A 19,000-nucleotide genomic window follows, 5' to 3' on the forward strand; every position below is an offset into this window, starting at 1 on the left:
ATAGGCTATGAAGTCTGTCTGTTTGGGTTCAAATCCCTGCTGTGTCACTCATGAGTGTGTGTGATTGTGGCTAGCTACTTCACCTTTCAGCTCCAGTTTCCTTATCTCTACAATGGGGGGCAATATTACCAATCTCCTTGGGCTGTGGTGAGGATTCACGCATTCACATGAATGCATGTGAATTAGCATAAAATCATGCAATAAAGAATGGCACACACTTTATAGATGTTCATTGTCAGCATCCTCCTCATCATTAAGAGCCCATTAGGACTTTCCCAATGGAAAGAAACCTGACTAAAATGTCAGGGATCATGAGACCCACTCCTCTCCTTTTTTTCAACAAATTGGATTACTCTTAAGCATGAAAATCTTTTCTCCTCCTGAACCTGGATTCTTTACTTCCAAATGGGGATAATAAGATGCCCCTCCACTGACAGAAAATGAAATGAATGTGATTTCACTTTAGAAATCAAAGTAAATCAATGTGAAACATAGTTCAAATGCAAACAAAAAATTTTGGAAGTTTGAATATACCTTTTTTTTTTTTTTTTTTGCCAGTATAGTCAATTTCAGGACCAATGATGCTGACTAATTCATGCAAAAGAATTTTATACAGCTAAATTGTTGATTGGTACTGAAATTCACTACAGAGACAGCAGATAAGAGCAGAAAGATTTAGAAGATTCATCATCCAACTGACATGTCCATAGACAAGTTACTTAACTGTTAAAAATCTTAGTTTTTCTCTACAAAAATTGGTATAAACAAGACCCTACCTACTCCCCAGGACTGTCAAAAATAGAAAATAGTAGACTACATATGGAAGTGATTTGGAAATTAACATGCTTCATAAATGAAATATATTGTTATATTAGCTGTTAACACTTCTTTTTAGCTAGACAGATGAGTCATGCATTGTCATCAAAAATGCTGAATGACATCAACATGTGATTATTTTGCCACAAAGTCCTCTTTTGCATTGTCAAGTTATTTTTAACAAGTTCAAATACTGTGCATTCGAAATTCAAGTGGGTGAGAAATGATTCTGATGCTTAAAAGGATGTAATTAGTTCTAGAAATGGAGAAACAAATATCTAGCCAAATTCCTCAAACCTGAAAACAGGGACCAACACTTTGTCATCATGTTTATTTTCTTCTTCCTCTATCTTCTAATCCTTTTAATAAGCCAAAAAGAATTTTTTTTTAATACAGGCAAACACTGAGTCCAAAAAGAAAAGAAATGCTTGATACAGTGAGCTATAGAATTCTTTTAAAGAAATTTGTCTTAGATTTCCATTCCAATTGTGATTGCTTGACAGGTTTAAACCAGAGTCTCGACACTGGTTTTCTGAATGAAATATGAACTCAGGTCCTTCCAGTGGTCCCTCTTCACAGCATCATTACAGTTTGTAGCTGGAAGGGACACTGGAGAGGAGCGGTGATCTGCACTAGTTCCACTGTTCTGTAGATCAAAAGCAGGCTCAGAGAGACAGACTGAATTCTCCACTGTCACACAGCTGGCTGACTCAGGTCTCCTGATTTAGTTCTAGGTTCTTTTCACTATATCTCACTACATTTGTTCTCCTTCCCTGGATTTTTTTTTTTTTTCTTTCATTTTTGGAGTTAGGGAGGTGAAGAGGGAGGTGAGGGCATGGACCTGATTGCTTCACTTTTTTGTACATTAGACTATGTTTTACACAAGTCCATTTTGAAATTTGCACAGGAATGCAACACCCCTAGCTAATTTCCATATAGAATCAGGCCTGGGTAAGAAATGGAACTCCTACCTCGCTCCAGTTTCCAACAGTCCAGTACACAGGGCTGCGGCCTGTTGAGAGCTGCTTGTAATCCGAGGCATTCAGCAAAAACCCTTCAGCAATCAGACTTCTTGCATCTTCCTTGGTCAGGACTGGTCCGGAACTCTGTGTTAGATTCATGTTGCTTGGAAGTTCTCGGGGGTGATGGTTTACTGGCTTTTCTGAGTATGCTGGCTGGTGGTCTCCTCCCAGAGGGAATGGAGTGTCAGCTGGCTTTTCAGTGACCATCCCCTCGGCTCTGGGTTCACCATTTTTGAGAGTGGTCGGTCTTTGGCTGGGCACCAGTCCTTCCGACACTGTGCTGAAGGGTGGCCACAGGGATGCCCCTCTAAGATAAGGTGTTGGCGGAGGTCCAAGTGGCATTTCTGTACTTCTTTCCACTGGAGCATCATTTCCAGGTACTCTGATCTGGGTCCATGTCACAGAGCTGTTCTCATCTTTGTTCTCAGGTTGTTCACGGTCTTCCCCTGAGCCACTATGAATCTCCATTTCTGGCTCTTTGGTCAAGGGATTATAAAATGGAGTCACCTGCCATGTCACAGGATTGCTGGAAGTTGACAAATCAGAACCACTCATTGCTGTGACTACCAGGTCTCCCTCTGAGATGGGACCAGTGTCTGGATTGGAAACATTCTCTTCATTTGGCTGGGTACTCAAAGACCAGGAAGTGAGGATGGGCTGGGAAGTACTTCCAGTGGAAATGACATAATGGGAGTCCAGTTCAGTCTGGGTTGAACTATTCTGCCACTGTTTCCCATCCAGGTCTCCTTCTTTGGAGGCTGTGGTAGGACCAGGGCCGTTGATCGTCAGAGCACTTGTGCTCATAGGCCCAGGCACTGTGGGTGTAGTCAGCATCCTAGGACTGGGTGTAGTCAGCACCCTAGGACTAGGTGTAGTTGGAGGGACGGGCTTGAAGGGGTCAGTTGTTGGTAGCTTTTTCCCATTGGAAATTGTTCCTTTGTTGGGTTTTAGAATTCTCCGGCTAGATGGGCACTGCTGGAGTCCACACAGAGCTCGGCTATTGGGTTTCCTTGTCACGTCGCAGGGCTCATTGTGGTTCTTGGCACACGTGACACTGCGAATCCGCACTCCGCCACCACAGGAAACAGAACACTGGAAAAGAGAGACGGCTGTTAGTCTAGTTTGGTGGAAAGATGTGTTGGTTCTCATGCTAAAGTTTATGGCAAATCAGGACAGGCCCAGTAGAAACTGAACTGTGCGGCTAAAATCGTTCTCTATCTTTGTATATGGTTTCTGTGCAATTTTAGTCTTCCATGGAAATATGTATCTCCGGGAGACCAGCTCAGGCTCAGGACTAACCATTTACCCTTCACAAACTGAAAATGCAAACCATGAAACAGTAAAGCTCAAGTATCCCTGGGCTATGACTGTTGGATAGTAGGTCCACAAAGAGTGCACTGATTTAAACAGATCACCTAATTTTTAAAAAGAGATAGTAATATTATCTTCCCTAGGGTTTGATGCTATTAAATTAATGGAAACTGTTTACGTATTTTTTGGAATCTATTAATTTAATGATATGAGCCTTTCCCTTTATATCCATATAGCCACATAGCCTCACTCCGGCATCCTAAGCTCCATTTTCTTGCCTGTGTCAGATGGACTCAGATTAAAAACTAGACAATAACCATACTCACACATGTATACAGATCCAGGACCTTTTATGAAATTTAAAGGTAGGTAGATACAATTTCCAAAGAGTTAGGGGAGTCCTGTAGCATGGCACTGATACACACATGGACGCCGTGGCAGGTCCCCCTCCCTAGTGGTCCCTCCAGGCTCTGTAGGGAACAGGCAGCTAGACTGCCTTTGGGGGAAACCTAACAGGACAGTCATTACTCAGGATTCATGGTAAAGACTATGTCATCAGTCTTAGCAGCTGCAAACCACACATAGTTGCTACATAACACTAAATTTCTTGGTATTTTGAAAAAAATCCGTATTTTTACCAAACTACTCCATTTTTAGCCTTCCTTTCCAATGACATTTCAAGTTATCCACCAAATATTGGTTCTTGAACATGGACTGTCCAGGAGTCTGTGCTGACTGTTTCGCATTCATCTGTCTTACATCTCTGACCCTAAAGTAGGTTTCTTGAAGATGGGGACTACATAATGTTTCCCGGATTTCAAAGGGCTTCACAGCCATTATTCTGTGTGATACCCTGTGAATATGAGCCCTGTGAGATTTATAGGGCTGTGAGATTTACAAGGCTGGAATTATTATTCCATCTCTTACAAGAGAGGAAGCTGACACCCAGGAACCTGCTTGAAAGGCTCTAAGTCAGTGGCAGAGTGAGAATTAGATTAATTCCATGCCCCTCCCCAACGACCAATAAAAAACCTAGCACAGCACAGTGGAAAGCAGTTTGTCTACTGAATTCACTTATTGACTTAACCAAACTTTTGATTTCTGAAAACTTACCCAAAGGCAGAAACTGTTTCTTATCCATAACTGAATTCCAGGATAGTTCTTGGGATACAATGATCACTTACTACATATTTATTACATGACTGTTCTACTTGGAAAATAATCAGGAATGGGAAAATTCTTCTCCCTGTGAACTTATGCATTTTTCAGCTTGAATTTCTTGCCTTCTCAAGTCCTGTTTTCAATTTCCCCTGTACTGGAAAATAACTTCCCCCTTTATTTTGTTCCAATCCAGCATAATCGCTCACTGATGTATGATAGCTCTGTTGAAATCACCATCTTTGAAAAGCAGGAGAGACACGTGAGCACAGAAGACTGTGCAGCTCAGGGAATGTTCAACTGCAGATTTGGGGTCAACCAATAAAACTGTGAGTTTAAGATGTCAACAAACACTCAAATGCCCAGCTCTAAGACTGAACTTCCAAGTTCTGGTATAATAATATTAATCTTTGGTGGGAACAGTGCTTCATGGACCAAGAAATGCACACTTATTTCCAACCAAGTGGAGACTACCAGCTAAAGCTCTCAGAGCCCAGCAGTGAGGAAATGGTTTCTTCCAGCACTTTCCACGACTCACTTCACTTTGGAGCCTGGGAAAGTCAGGCTGGGGGTATTTATTTTCCTGGTTTACTACAGTATTTCTGCTCTTCTTGTGTATGGAGACACTTGATGCTCCATCCATTTTAGTCATCCTGAGTCACTTCTCCACTTGTTACATTCTGATCCCATCTCCTAGGGTTTTCAAATCTCCACTTTGTAAAAATGTATCAGGCTAACCAAATAACCCTCCATGTATGTCTGAACGTATTTCCACAATGGCAACCTCAGGTAGGCTCTGATCAAGAGGTGATTCATAAATGAGGACCCTGCTAGTACTAACGCCAACTATTCTCAAGCTGCAGCTGTACTCTGCTTTGGGTTCTCTTTCCAAGAAATGTCAAGAGTAGACAAAGCTCATAGTAGGAAACTCTTTGATTTTTCTTTTCTTTCTTTTCATTCCCTTTTTTTTTTGTTTATTTTGATTTGTAATGCCCCTAATACCCACAGACTTTACTGTACAACTTTACAAGCATTTCTAAAAATCCAAAAATATATGGGTGTGTGCCCTCCACCCCACGTTGAACTATGAAGTAAAAGAGCTATAAAACCTGTAAGAAATAGCTTAAAGTCCTCAAGATGCCGTTATTAACTCCATGCATGATGCAGGGACTAAGCCTCAGAGCTTCCTCATCTAGACACTGAAAGTAATACTCACCTTTCAAGGCTGCTGTGAATATTATATAAGAAAACAACCTTAACATAGTACATAATATATAGAAGAAATTAGGAATTGGAAGCTATTATTATCAGTGTTATAATATTGATGCTGATAATAACAATAGTAATAATAATAACAAAGGGCATGGGGGTCCCCAATTTCTACTATCCTTGTGAAGCACAGAGTGACACACGGACCTGTCTTAGGGCATGCTGTGAAGTGAGCAGGTGTCTGAGTAAAGCAGTTGTAGGCACAAGTCTATAAAACACCTGTAAAGGCCCATATATCCCATGGGTTTATTGCTGGATTTTCTTTTAGATTCAGGTTTCCTAGGACTAATAGATGGATAAGTTTTTTATTTTTAATTTACAAATTACAAGTATTAAATAATCTTATTCACTGTGAACTTGTTCAGCCTAAAAGAATAAAGCAGGAGTAAATAATCACTATCTAGGTGGTTGCTTAATTAAAATACATTAGCTTTTGATCTTTCAAAACAGAAGATTATTCTAGAACAGAAATGCCAAAGTGGCAGCCTAAGGGCTACATGTGGCCCATTGGCATGTATTCTTTGGTCTGCTCAACCTCAAAACAAACAAGCAAACAAACAAAATACAAACACCAAATTAGCAGCCAACATTTAAAAATGAGCAGATGTCATATTAAAACTCCAGCTTAATATGAAAAAGCAGATGATCTGTAACTATTGCCCCATTCCCAAATGGCAGATGATCTGTAACTATTGCCCCATTCCCAAATGGCAATTCAAAACTTCATGAATGGATACCTGGTCTGGGAGAGTTTATATATTTTCCACCTACCATTCATCCCCATCTGCTTTCCTTACTCAGGAGACACGGAATCTTTCAAATAATCGATGGATGCCATTCCTTCACATTGGGGCATATTGTGCCCAGTGAGAGAGTTAGTGTTAACTATCTACCAAGTATATTGGGCCTAAAAACTCAGTTGCCTTTTCTCATAGTCACAGCAGAACAAGAAGTGTTGTTGTGCCTTCAGCCCATGCTTCTTCCAGTACATCTTCCAACTGTGTTTATCTCCTTAGAAGCTGTCAAACCCTTCAGATGAGATAAATGCAGGACACAAAGCCACACTTAGAACTCATCTCAACTGGTAGTTTCAGGATTCTCAAAACCAATTTCCGCTAGGATTATCTTACGCCCTTACCTTATAATTTGGAACCCGGTACCAGGCAAATAGCTTGTCAATCTGTTAATGTCCTCCCTGGGAGTTATCTTGCCCTCATTTGCCATCAATCTTAGATTAAGGTCTCTGGGGGGAGCCCGCTGAGAAAGAGGTCTGCTGCTAAATTAGTCAACTCCACCCATCCGAGGTGCACTGTGCAGTGGGGGGGGGGACCCCCAGTTGGCTCAGAGCTGTAGTGCTAAGAGAGAGTTTATTCGAAACCACAGCTGAGGTTTCTCAGAAAGCTTGGGCTAAAGGGATGAGCAGGGAAACAGCTAATGCTTTGGGCATAAGAACATTTAATGCAAAGTCTCAGGAATTTATAAATGAATGATTGGACCTCATACTAAAACCATTTTGAAAGTAAGCTAAAACCCTTAGGTACCTATTATTGGCTGAACTGTGTCCCCTCCAAACAAGATATACTAGAGTTCTAACTCCTGCTCACCCTCTTCACTCGTACGTCAGAATGTGGTCTTATTTGGAGATGGGGTCTTTACAGAGGTAATCAAGTTAAAATGAGGTCACTAGGTTGGGCCCTAATCCAAACGGACCATTGTCCTCATGGAGAGAGTAAATTTGGATACAGAGACACACATATAGAGACAATGCCATGTGAAGATGAAAGCAGAGATGAAGGTGATGCATCTACAAGCCAAGAAACACCAAGGATAGTGAGCAAAAGAAAAGATTCTCCCTCACAGCCCCCAGAAGGAGCAAACTCTGCCCACACCTTGATCTTGGACTTCTGGTTGCTGTAAATGAAAAATGTTGCCTGCCATATCAGTAAACAAAGGATGTTGCAGCTGTCAAGCCACTACAGCCGGCAGATGGTGAGCCCTGAGGGGACTCAGGATGGGGAAGAATAGGATTCTGGCCGGATCCTAAGGTGCACATCAAAGGCATGCTTTCAATGAGCCTAGACTCCTGCATCTTCCCATACACAGAAAAGTGCTAAATTCCTTAACTTGAGATATCCGGCTTTCTTTAATTAACGGTAATCTTTAGATGTTCCAACTATCTGGTCTTTGTCACAAAAACCCCTATATATGTCAATCCCAGTCTCCCAATTTATCCCTCCCCCCTTCCCCCTTGGTAACCATAAGTTTATTTTCTACATCTGTGACTCTATTTCTGTTTTGTACAACATCGTAAATCAACTATACTCTAATAAAAATTTAAAAAACAAACAAACCTTATATATCCTGGCTCGTCCCTTACCTCTTTGGAGCAGTCCCTCAGAGCTATCTGAGAGGCCGTGTCCCAGGCTTAATGCCTCAGTTTTGTCCACCAAATAAAACATAACTCTCGACTTTTAGGTTGTGCGTTATTTTCAGTCAACATTATAAAAATGGTGAGACAATACATTTCTATTGTTTAAGATACCCAGTTTGTAGTACTTTGTTATGGCAGCCCTAGCAAACGAATACAGTACTCTAGATAATTAAAAACAAATCAGACATGATGCAGAGAATCAGCATGGCTCCAAATTGGTTTTCTGTGAGTAGCTGTTTCAGACAAGGGTGCTCACATGTGTTTTCCAGGAAACCTGGCAAAGCATGGGCTGCTGACATCTGGCAAGGACTGAGATGTTGGCACTTGCAGAGGTCCCATGCCAAAAGAGCAGGCGGTTGAGGCTAAAGCATCTGGTGTCCAGCCTCACAAGAGTGTCCTGGACCTTGAATGAAACTAGGAAATACTGAGGGTAAGCAACTCAGCGATGTCTCCTCACCTTCCATGCTCTGTCTCCCTTCAGTTTGCAGGAACTCCTATGGCCTTCACATGAATTTTGTTTGCCTGTTTGTTTTGCTTTTCATTTAGCTATAGATAAGCCACTGGCACTTGCTGCAGTGCCTTCTGTTTGAAGAGCCAGGAGAGCTTGTTTGTGAAACATTTAATCTATCTGGTCACTTGTGCAAGCCAACACCCGAGTGAACAGCTTTGCATTTAATACATTCTTAGTAGCTGGGCAAATTAATTGCTTTGTTCATTTGTTTGATTGTGTGCTTTGGTCAGGCACATAAAGGGTAGATTAAAGATCTTTGCAGACCCTGGGCAGGTCTGCTTTCGGAGGTTCCACCCTACAGCCCATCAAATATATTAAGAAGCATCTCTAGTTTCAAGTGAAATATAATCTTCTTCTGTAAAAACAATTTGAAAGGCTTTTTATTCTTTTGCTTTTGAAAATAAATATTTGGTGAGGCCAACTCATTTAATTTATGAGTGGCTCTCATGTCTCAGCAATCATTACGCAGAGTCTGGAATTCCAGCAAAGTGAGAAAAGCCGATCTACAAATTGTTTCCAAACATAATACATTTTTTATGAATACTGAGAGCTGTCAAATTGTTACATTTTGCAGACTTCTGAGATGCTTTATGCCATAGTGTTCAGAGTTAAAGCGCGGTTGCCTGCCTTCAAACCCTAGCTTCATCACTTGGAGGCTGTGCGACCTTGGACAAGTTTCTAAATATCTCTAATGCCTCAGTTCCTTCACCCGTAAAATGGGGCTAATCAGGCCATTGTGAGATATTGTGCTAATACCTATAAAGGTGCTTAATATACATACTAAATGTTTGATAATTCTTTGCTTTTAATATGTAATTTAATATTGATTTCTGATTTTGCAGTGTCCTTTGCTTTACTGGAACAATACATTAGATTCCCCCCCCCTCCCCCGGTCTCAAACATTTTTGCAGGCCCATGAAAAATTTGCAGGCTCTAAGCCCTGTGCTTACAGCGCTCCCCACCTAAAATGGCCCTGAGCTCAGGGAGGGAGTTAGATGAAAATGCAGGGGCCACCAATCAATTCTGTCAGGGGACTTGGGTGCCACTGACTGGACAAGACTTGCAAAATTAGAGTAGCGTGGAAAACAGACCCTTGTCTTCTTGCCTGATAATAAAGTTTCTATTTAGTGAACTCTTACTATTTGCTAGGCACTATGTGAAGGGCTCACATGGATTATCATCAAACCTTACAATAACTCTGTCTTTCTAAATGAGTAAAGGCTGGGAGAGGTTTAACACTAGCTCAGTTAGGGCTTGCCAGAGCTGGAAAACCTTAACAGGGAAGGGCAGCTCATGGATTTCCCTCTTCTGCTTTCCACCTCGGTCAGCCCAGGGAGGACAATTCTACAGGAGTCTAGGAGCCTCACAGTTCTCGGGTCTTTTGACCCAGTTACGTTATAGCTTTAGACTCATCCAGAGTGACTCAAATGGCCCAGTACAGACCAAGTGATCAGGTATTGCTGGAACACTACTTTTCATCAATTAATGTTGATCTCAAGACAAAATCCAGACCATAAATACTATGTGTAGCACGAATCACTATATCATCTCTTAAAAAAGTATCCCAGCATAGAATGTCAAAGACATTCAGCATATTTCAGCAAAGCTCATTACAGGGCTAATGTGTACAGACATTAGCAAGACAGCAAAGGGAAGAAAGGAAGACCCCATTCAATGAATATTTTGATGCTGATTTAACTAAAAGCACCTCTCCTGACAACATCTCTTGAATGAAGGCAGCGGCTCAGCCTCTCTGTGGACGCTGGAAACTGTATTCCATGTCTGCTGTCACTATACTATGCAGTGGCCTCTATCTGGAACAACAGACTTGAGTACTTATCACATTGTGCCAACTTTTCAGGCCCTTGTTCTCCAGTTAGGCACATCATTTTGCTCCCCAGAAACACAAACACAATGAAAAGAATTCCTCAGCCAAATGTGTAATTGCAGTCCTTTGAAAATACATGAAGATTCTGGCAATTAGTAAATTCTACATGACAAGAATTATTTACTGCTTTGGATGCAGCCAACGCACTTTTGGTAAACAGATTTAATGGACCAGTCACAATACCCCATTCAGCCTTATTTTGACAACACTGTAATTTACGGCAATCGAGGTGGGCAGTGGACTAACAGGTCAGGCCAGCCACAGGCTGTGACTGTACCTTCCAGGAACAGCAGGTGGGACATTCTGGCCTATTACTGATGTGTGCACATGCATCAGTAACACACCTGCATTAGGCTGTAGGTATGTTTTCTTTACATGTATACCTTTGTCTTTTCTTTCTTGGGGTCCTAGCTCTCCCATTTGATAAGTTCTTACAATAAAGGGACCATATCTTTTTTATTTTCACCCAGGTGCTCCAGAGAATATTCTGTACAGAATTAGAAACTAAATAAACCTAAACTGTGACTATGAGCTAATGAAATAGTTTTGAAAATAAGGTTATCAAAATGGCTGTATTCAAATGAGTGTTTTCTGCTTTCAAATAGTTATCTTCAGAAATGGAACCTCTGCTTACACAAAATTTTGAATTCTTCTTTAGATAATACTTTATAAGCTATGAAAACCAATTGCATTTATTTATAATCAAGTATCACTTTAAACACAAAGGTTTTATCCAAATGGATCAGATTACTCCTTTGTCCATCAGATTTAATCCTAATCAACTTTCTGTGGCATTCTCCTGAATGAAATATTCTCTATTTCTCTGAAGGTGAGTCTAAGAGGAATTCCTAAGACTCTGGTCAATGGTAGCATTATTGTGGAAACCATGTGGCTTCCCAAGGAAGCTCATAAGAAATCAGCATCCATCGATAAATTCTGGCCTGTTGGTTTTACAAAATCATTTATTTTCTAGTCATTCCTTAGGTAACTGACTGAAATACGCATAGGGAAGCAGAGCAAGGCCCCTGGAGACTCCAGCACCCTTGGAGAAAGCAGAGGTCTACTTCTACTACAGACTCTGGGAGCACAAGGCCTGATAGTTCCAGGTCCCATGGTGACCCAAAGAAAATTAAAGCCTGGGAGTCTTTCATGACGTCCTAGCCCATGAATTTCTAATTATATGCAGAGAATTAGATCAGATTAATCTTGGGGAAATGCAACACTATTTGAATTTATGTGGCTAATACTATTACATGTCCTAAACCTTGATCAGGATTGAATAGATGGATGATGTGAGGGGCTTCTCCAAGTGGCAAGTAAACTTACTGTCTATCATGCCAAGTAGAGTGACCCGCCTTTGGTTTTTTAGTATGAAGCCTAACTATCAGTAAATGTTTGACAAACCAACTCTTGGGGTAGGTGGGGGAGCCCTGATTTGCTACCAATGGTTTAATAATGGGCCAGCAAAAATCCTGAGGATTTTTCAATTATCTGTCGTGAGTCTGAGCGAGCAAGATCCAACTCATCCCTGGCGGGTATTTGACCACTGGGCAGGTGAGAGGAAGATCCTGTGAGAACGGAAAACAAGCACGATAGGATACTGGGAGGTGGGAAACGCAGGAAGTAGGCCAGAGGTTATAAACGCTGGCCATTGTGCACTTCTACCCCGGGTCACTTCGGATTAGTTAATGAAGAGGACTGGGTGGGGGGCTGACGAAGCATGAATAACGCTGGCCTTCCTTTTGGCCCCTGAGCTCACCTCACTCCAGTTGCCCACCGTCCAGTCCGATGGACACAAGATGTCTCTGTTGCAGGAGGTGAGGGTCTTGGGCTTCAGCAGGTGCTGGCAGTCTCGCGCCGGGAGCGCCTGTTCATCAGAGCCCATGGTCTGGATGCACAGCACTGTTCGCTTCTTCTCTCCGTGGGGCCCACAGGTCGCCGAACATGCTTCCCACTCCCCTGCCCACCACCTGCAGACACACATGGACATGTGAGAGAAGATCACCCGGAGGAGATACACATTCATTTCAGCCACTGGCAAGAAACTAGGAGCAGACGCTCTGATTACAGAACTGGGAGGTCCCTGAAGGTGCTCCAGCCCAGGAGAGGGAGCTGTGCGGACAGGGCCACGGCTAGCTTGTCCAATCACAGCTCCGGAAGCCAGCAGACTACTTGGCATGAGGAGATGCTAAGTAATGATGTCTGTAAATGAAAAAAAGAAAAAAAAAATCTCTCTCTTTTCAGTCAAGAAAACTGAGGTCCAGTTTTCTGTTGTGCAACCTCAGGAAAGTGTAGGCCTTACTCTCCACATCTGTTAAATGGATGTAACGACACTGACTTTAGATGAGTGATGTGGATGAAACGAAACAGCAGTTTATGTACAGTGCATAGGACAGAGCCTGACATAATACAAACTCAATCATTTGTAATTATTGTTCTTTGGACTTCTGCTTTTGACTAAAAGAATCCAATCAGAATCTAAGTCTCCTGGCTCCTAATTGAATGTTTTTCTATTTCAGTGTGAAGCAGGTACTTAAACACTTACTAATTTTCAATTATTTAGGAGATGATCAATCAGGGGCACTGCCTTCATTGACACCCTTCCCCCATCTCCTTCAGTCTACCTGTTAATATTCTCACTGGTCCCTTTAATAAGAAAGGAGTAGAAAAACAAGAAACTTATGAAATAATTTCATTTTTTGTCAGCTGTTCTTGATAAGTTGAATAGTTGAAACTGTTGGCTAAGTTAATATTCTGGATTCTCTATGGAAAAATGAAGATGTGTGCTCTTCCTCTACTTATTATCATGGAAGATTGGCTCAAGATTCTGGGATGTGGGCCCAGTGGTTTCACAGAAGTTGCTTTTGAAAGTGGCGAGGAGCCCCCTCTTTTCTTCCTTCCCCATCATTGTGCAAATCTTCCTCAACACAAAATACAGAACAGATGTCTTGACCCAGTGTGGTTTGGGTCCACCGTTGCTATAGACATATGGTCTGCTTATTCATCCCTCTATGCAGGAATAAAATGGAATATTTGTTTTTCATGGGAAAACAGTACAGCATGTGAATTCCTTCATTCCTGATTTTAAGGAAACCTTCTGACCTTGAGATAGTATTGAATTCTGAAGAAGATTAAACTTTGTACTATTACTTATGTTTACAAAATATTGGATTAATTTAGGTAGAACTTCTTTGATTCTTATACTTTTAATCTCTGGTTAAAAATATTAGAAGAAAGCTCTTCCTCAAGTCTATTATAATCTTCAGTTAATAAGTAAGATTACTTATTTATCCTTTGGTGTTTAACATCTGGCCATCTGGTGTGGACAAAGAGCTAATATTGGAACCATATGATATGACACCAAATAAATGCCCACTCTATTATTCTAATTACTCTGTCCTACCTCTGACATTTCTAAGGGAGGCCAGACACACTATCGAATAGATCAAATGCCATTCTGGAAGGGCCTTAATGTGAGCTGACTGAAAGTCTAATTTATCTAGTTACTTGCTACATACAAGGCTTTCTGCTATGTCACTGCAAAGTGATAACAGACTTCCTTGATTCTCTTTCTGAAATTTCCTCCACAGTCTCCTGGGGACATCTTGCATATGTTTGTCCCTAGTTTAAAGTGAAACCCATCCTCTTTATTTCCCTGCAAACGTCTTCCAGGCGCAGGACTCAGGAGCTATTGCCAAATTGTTCTCTGTTGTCCATCTCATTGTTTTCAGTGTCTGCCATAATCACACCTCTTCTAGGAGATTTATAACAGAAGACTGTTTACATGCTCTGAGTGATTGGTGAGAAGGACAACATAACACACAAAGAACTCAGCAGGACAAAAGGCCAAGCGCACCCATTTATTCACCCCCAATACGACAACCTTTCTGGTTTCATCAGCATAGAATCAACAACAACTTAATATGACTTTTTCCATTTTTGTCATTGATTTTTCTCTTGCCAAGAAGTCCATGACACCTGTCAAACCTAACGTACAATTGGATAATTGATCATGCATTGTCTTGGATTGTTTGTTAGTCCCTACAATTAGTCAATCTTATCATTCCAGTTACTTTGTAAAAGTCCTAAGGACTGGGTCTCTATCAGTGATTCTCACTGTATCATCACCTGGAGAGCTTTAAAAAAGTTATCAGTGTTCAGGCCCCATTGCTATATTGGATGGCCAGAATCTCTTGGGCATAGGGCCAAGGTATCAGTGTTGTTTAAGAGTTCTTCGATGACTTTCATATGAAGTCAGGATTAGAAACCACTGGTGTTATGATACCAAATAAATGGATTTGATTATTTATCTTTAAATTTTCCTACCAAAAAAAATAGACACTGTGGTTTTACTATGAATTATGTATAATACAGAAGTGTGTGTGTGTGTTTCGAGACCCTCAAAGAACCTGTAGTTACCCTGGAAAAGTTTACTATAGTTTGGAATGAAGTACAAAGATCTGTATCTTCTACCCACACCCATACCAGTGCTTGCTCAGGAAGCTCTGACTACCAATAAACCAATAAGTTACAAAAATTAACTCTTTCTAACCCTCATTACTCAGAAAACTGAGAGTCCTAATCTGAATTTGTTAAACTCTTGCTCAGAATAGTAATTTCCTTAAAAATATCAATTTTTATAATTACTATCTTTGTACTAATCTTTTCCCTAATAGCATTTACGTACACCCCAAAATCCAATTCAATTGGCATTCCACATTCCAACATAACAATCTTTATTACAATATAGGCATTATTGCTTCCTTGATCTTTATACACAGTGTATCCACATTCTCACCATATCCTGTTCATTCCACCTCATTTTCTCTAGCTTGCTTGTTGTCTCCCATGCACACCATGCTCATTCCTCTCCCACCTCTCATGGACTTTTCCCAGTCTCAGTGACCCCATTCCTTTCATTCAGATCGGTGGTTCTCAACCAATGGCGATTCCCACAGCCACCTCCCCAGGGGACATTTGGGAATGTCTGAAGACATTTTTGGTTGTCACAAATGAGGGTGGAGGTGTGCTCTTGGCATCTAGTGGGCAGAGAACAGGGATGCTGCAAAACATCCTACAATGCACAGGACACCCCCCACGGCAAAGAATTATCCAGCCCAGAGTGGCTCTAGTGCTGAGGCTGAGAAACCTGGATTTAAATCATGAGCCATTCTTTTGGCATTGAAACCTACATGCAGCTGCCAGGGTGGAAACAGTTTATGGAGTTGGAGTTTATGGAGCATTTGGATATGCTGGGCACCATCACAGCTGTAGGCTAGCAGAGCTTTACTTTGCTGTAAACCGAAGTTCAGAGAGAGGTCCATATAAAGAAGAGACTCAAGTGACCTCTTTCTGGAGTCAGATACACTTTCAATACCAAAGAATTTCTTTCTTGACAGGCTATTCCATCCTGGAGTGTGCTGCACAAGACTTTCATTCTGAAAGCCATTGACCATGTAACACATATTTCTTTATATATATATATGTATATATTTTAAAAAATTTTTTAATTTTAATTTTTTGGCTACGTTGGGTCTTTGCTGCTGTGTGTGGGCTTTCTCTAGTTGCAGGGAGCAGGGGCTACTCTTCGCTGCGGTGCGTGGGCTTCTCATTGCCATGGCTTCTCTTATTGCGGAGCCTGGGCTCTAGGCGTGCAGGCTTCAGTAGTTGCAGCATGCGGGCTTGGTAGTTGTGGCACGTGGACCCCACTAGTTGTGGCGCGCGGGCTCTAGGGCGTGCAGGTTTCAGTAGTTGTGGCGCGTGGGCTCAGTAGTTGTGGCTCATGGGCTTAGTTGCTCCGCGGCATGTGGGATCTTCCTGGACCAGGGGTCGAACCTGTGTCCCCTGCATTGGCAGGTGGATTCTTAACCACTGCACCACCAGGGAAGTTCCCAACACATATTTCTTATGTTTAGATTACCAGAAGCTTTTATTAAATCTTTAAAATCTGTCTTAAGTACCCATTTGGGAAAGAACACAGAATGTCCAAATTGGATGTAGAGACAAATTATTACTGAAGGACAATAAACCAGAAATAAAAGATTAAATCTTGCACATGAAATCATTTTAGGAGGGGGAAATGACAGCTCTGAATGATGGGTATGAACTTCTCAGATAGCATGAAAATTAGGTGATAGAGGAAGATATTGCAACTTGAAATTCATATCCAAGGAAACTACTGGACTAAGCTTTCAAAAACAAATAATATTAACACAGCCATCGACATTTATTATTTATTCTTTAAAAAAGCAAATTAACTTAATTTCCTTTCTTTAATCCCCTTGTGAGTTTGCAGGCATGATTTAGCTTTGAAGTTAGAACTTTCTGCTTGTTTATAACATTTTCATTGTGTTTTAATGTGTGAGAAATATTGTAAATTTTGGGAATCTGATTTTACCAAAAGCTGTTCATCCTGAGATCCTGGGCAGCAACATGGTGTACTAGTACCAGCATAGAATTCTCAGTAGACCAATCTAGGTTCAAATCTAGACTCTACCACTTATTGCTAAGTGACTTGGGAAAATTTTTGTGAAGACTTTAGTGTCCTCATCTGTACAATGACATAAAAGTATCTACCAATCAGGATTGCTAACATGAATAAATTGTTTGGTAATATGGAAAGGGCTTGAAACAGAATGGGTTCTCAATCCAGAAATCACGCTCCTTGGTATTTACCCAAAGGAGCTGAAAACTTTTTGTTCACACAGAAACCTGCATATGGATGTTTACAGTAGCTTTACTCATAATTGCCAAAGCTTGGAAGCAACCAAGACGTCCTTCAGAAAGTGAATGGATATTCCATCCAGACAGTGGAATATTATTCACACTAAAAAGCAATGAGCTATCAAACCATCAAAAGACACGGCGAAACCTTAAATGCATATTACTCAGTGAAAGAAGACAATTTGAAAGGTTATGTACTGCATGATTCCCACTATATGGCATTCTGGAAAAGGCAAAACTATGGAGACAGTAAAAAGATCAGTGGTTGCCAAAGGAGGGAAGTAGAGATGAACAGGCAAAGCACAGAGGATTTTTAGGTAGTGAAAATACTCTGTATGATAACATAATGATGGGTACATGTCATTATATATTTGTCAAAACCCATAGAATGTACAATACCAAGAGTGAGAGCCCTATGGTAAACTATAGACTTTGGGTAATTATGATATGTCAATGTAGGTTCATCAATAAAAAAGTAAATAAATAAAGCAAAAGAAAAAAGTAAAAACAGTGGGTTCTTAAAAATTGTTAGTTACCTCTCTACCACCTGGGAAGACTAACCACCTCTACCCCCTGACTTTATCATGAATCTTTTGGGAAGCTGAAATGCAATCATAAATAAGAAGGACTTCTGTAAATTAACCATTATGTTGGAATATTTCATGGCATTCTATTTAGCTTATCATATGCTACTTCAGAATGCATTTTCAGAAATTGTACCTGTTATGTGCTGTATTTACTTAACATTTTCAGGAGTCAAATATCTCTAACTAAGTTAGAGAGCCTTATCTATTTCAACAAAAATGAACTGCATAAGAGAAGCACCGTAGGTGAATGTGCCAGTTGTTATTTTGATAAAGATTTAGTCCAGATGCATTAAATAAATACAGATTCAGGGAAAAGAACACATATACAATACTAGGACAAATAAATATTAAAAATGAAATTTCAATAAAATTAGCTAGCTGGGGTCAAGTACAGGTACCATAAATTTTAAACATAAATGTATGTATGTATGCATGTAATTTTGTGTGTGTGTGGTGTGTGTATCACCTTCAGTATAAAAAAAAAAAAAAAACAAGGGCATACATTTTACTTTCCAGTTTAAAAAAACCACTACTGGGGGACTTCCTTGGTGGTCCAGTGGTTGAGAATCTGCCTGCCAATGCAGGGGACATGGGTTCAATCCCTAGTCCAGGAAGATCCCACATGCCACAGAGCAACTAAGCCCGTGTGCCACAACTACTAAGCCTGTGCTCTGAAGCCCACGAGCCACAACTACTGAGCCCACGTGCCACAACTACTGAAGCCCGCTTGCCTAGAGCCCGTGCTCTGCAACAAGGGAAGCCACTGCAATGAGAAGCCTGCGCACCGCAAAGAAGAGTAACCCTGGCTCACCGCAAGTAGAGAAAGCCCATGCACAGCAATGAAGACCCAACGCAGCCAAAAATAAAAAAAAATAATAATAATAAAAATAAATTAATTACAAAGTTAAAAAAAACACACCACCACTATTGGGATCATTAATATCCCTCTCTGAAGGCTGTGCCTTTAGCCTGAGGTCTGAACTGGGTAAATTCAGGCTTGATCTGCTAATTTGATTAGATAAGGCTAGCGATAAGAAACGTTCCTCTTTCCTGGCTCCTTCTTCCCTAAGAAGGATTTATAGAAACTGCGATTACATACAAAACCTAGAGGGGCCAAATCCCGTGCTCAAGTCCCTAGTTCTTCCCAGCAAGAGAGTTACAGGGAAGAGCGGCAGCGAGGTGAGGGGACAGCAGCACCTCTGTCCTGCCTCAGTGGAGGTGGGGTCCAGCTCTGGACCTCACAGCCCCCTGTGTACCTGGAAGAAACCACAGAACTGGATAGAG

At 41.0% G+C, this 19,000-nt stretch overlaps 1 protein-coding gene across 4 annotated transcripts in view; it reads right to left on the minus strand.

Moving 5' to 3' along the window:
• The window catches only part of ADAMTS12 (ADAM metallopeptidase with thrombospondin type 1 motif 12), a 404,015-nt gene that overhangs the window by 71,880 nt on the left and 313,135 nt on the right, over window positions 1-19,000 (minus strand). For all 4 annotated transcript variants that reach the window (XM_061189166.1, XM_061189165.1, XM_061189167.1 and 1 more), the window contains exons 18-19: window positions 12,166-12,376; window positions 1,788-2,930 (exon numbers count right to left, since the gene is read on the minus strand). In XM_061189166.1, the coding sequence (XP_061045149.1) occupies window positions 1,788-2,930; window positions 12,166-12,376 (1,354 nt within the window). The remainder of the gene's footprint in view (window positions 1-1,787; window positions 2,931-12,165; window positions 12,377-19,000) is intronic.

The sequence above is a fragment of the Eubalaena glacialis genome, chromosome 4, assembly GCF_028564815.1.
Source record: "Eubalaena glacialis isolate mEubGla1 chromosome 4, mEubGla1.1.hap2.+ XY, whole genome shotgun sequence".
Classification (NCBI taxonomy): domain Eukaryota; kingdom Metazoa; phylum Chordata; class Mammalia; order Artiodactyla; family Balaenidae; genus Eubalaena; species Eubalaena glacialis.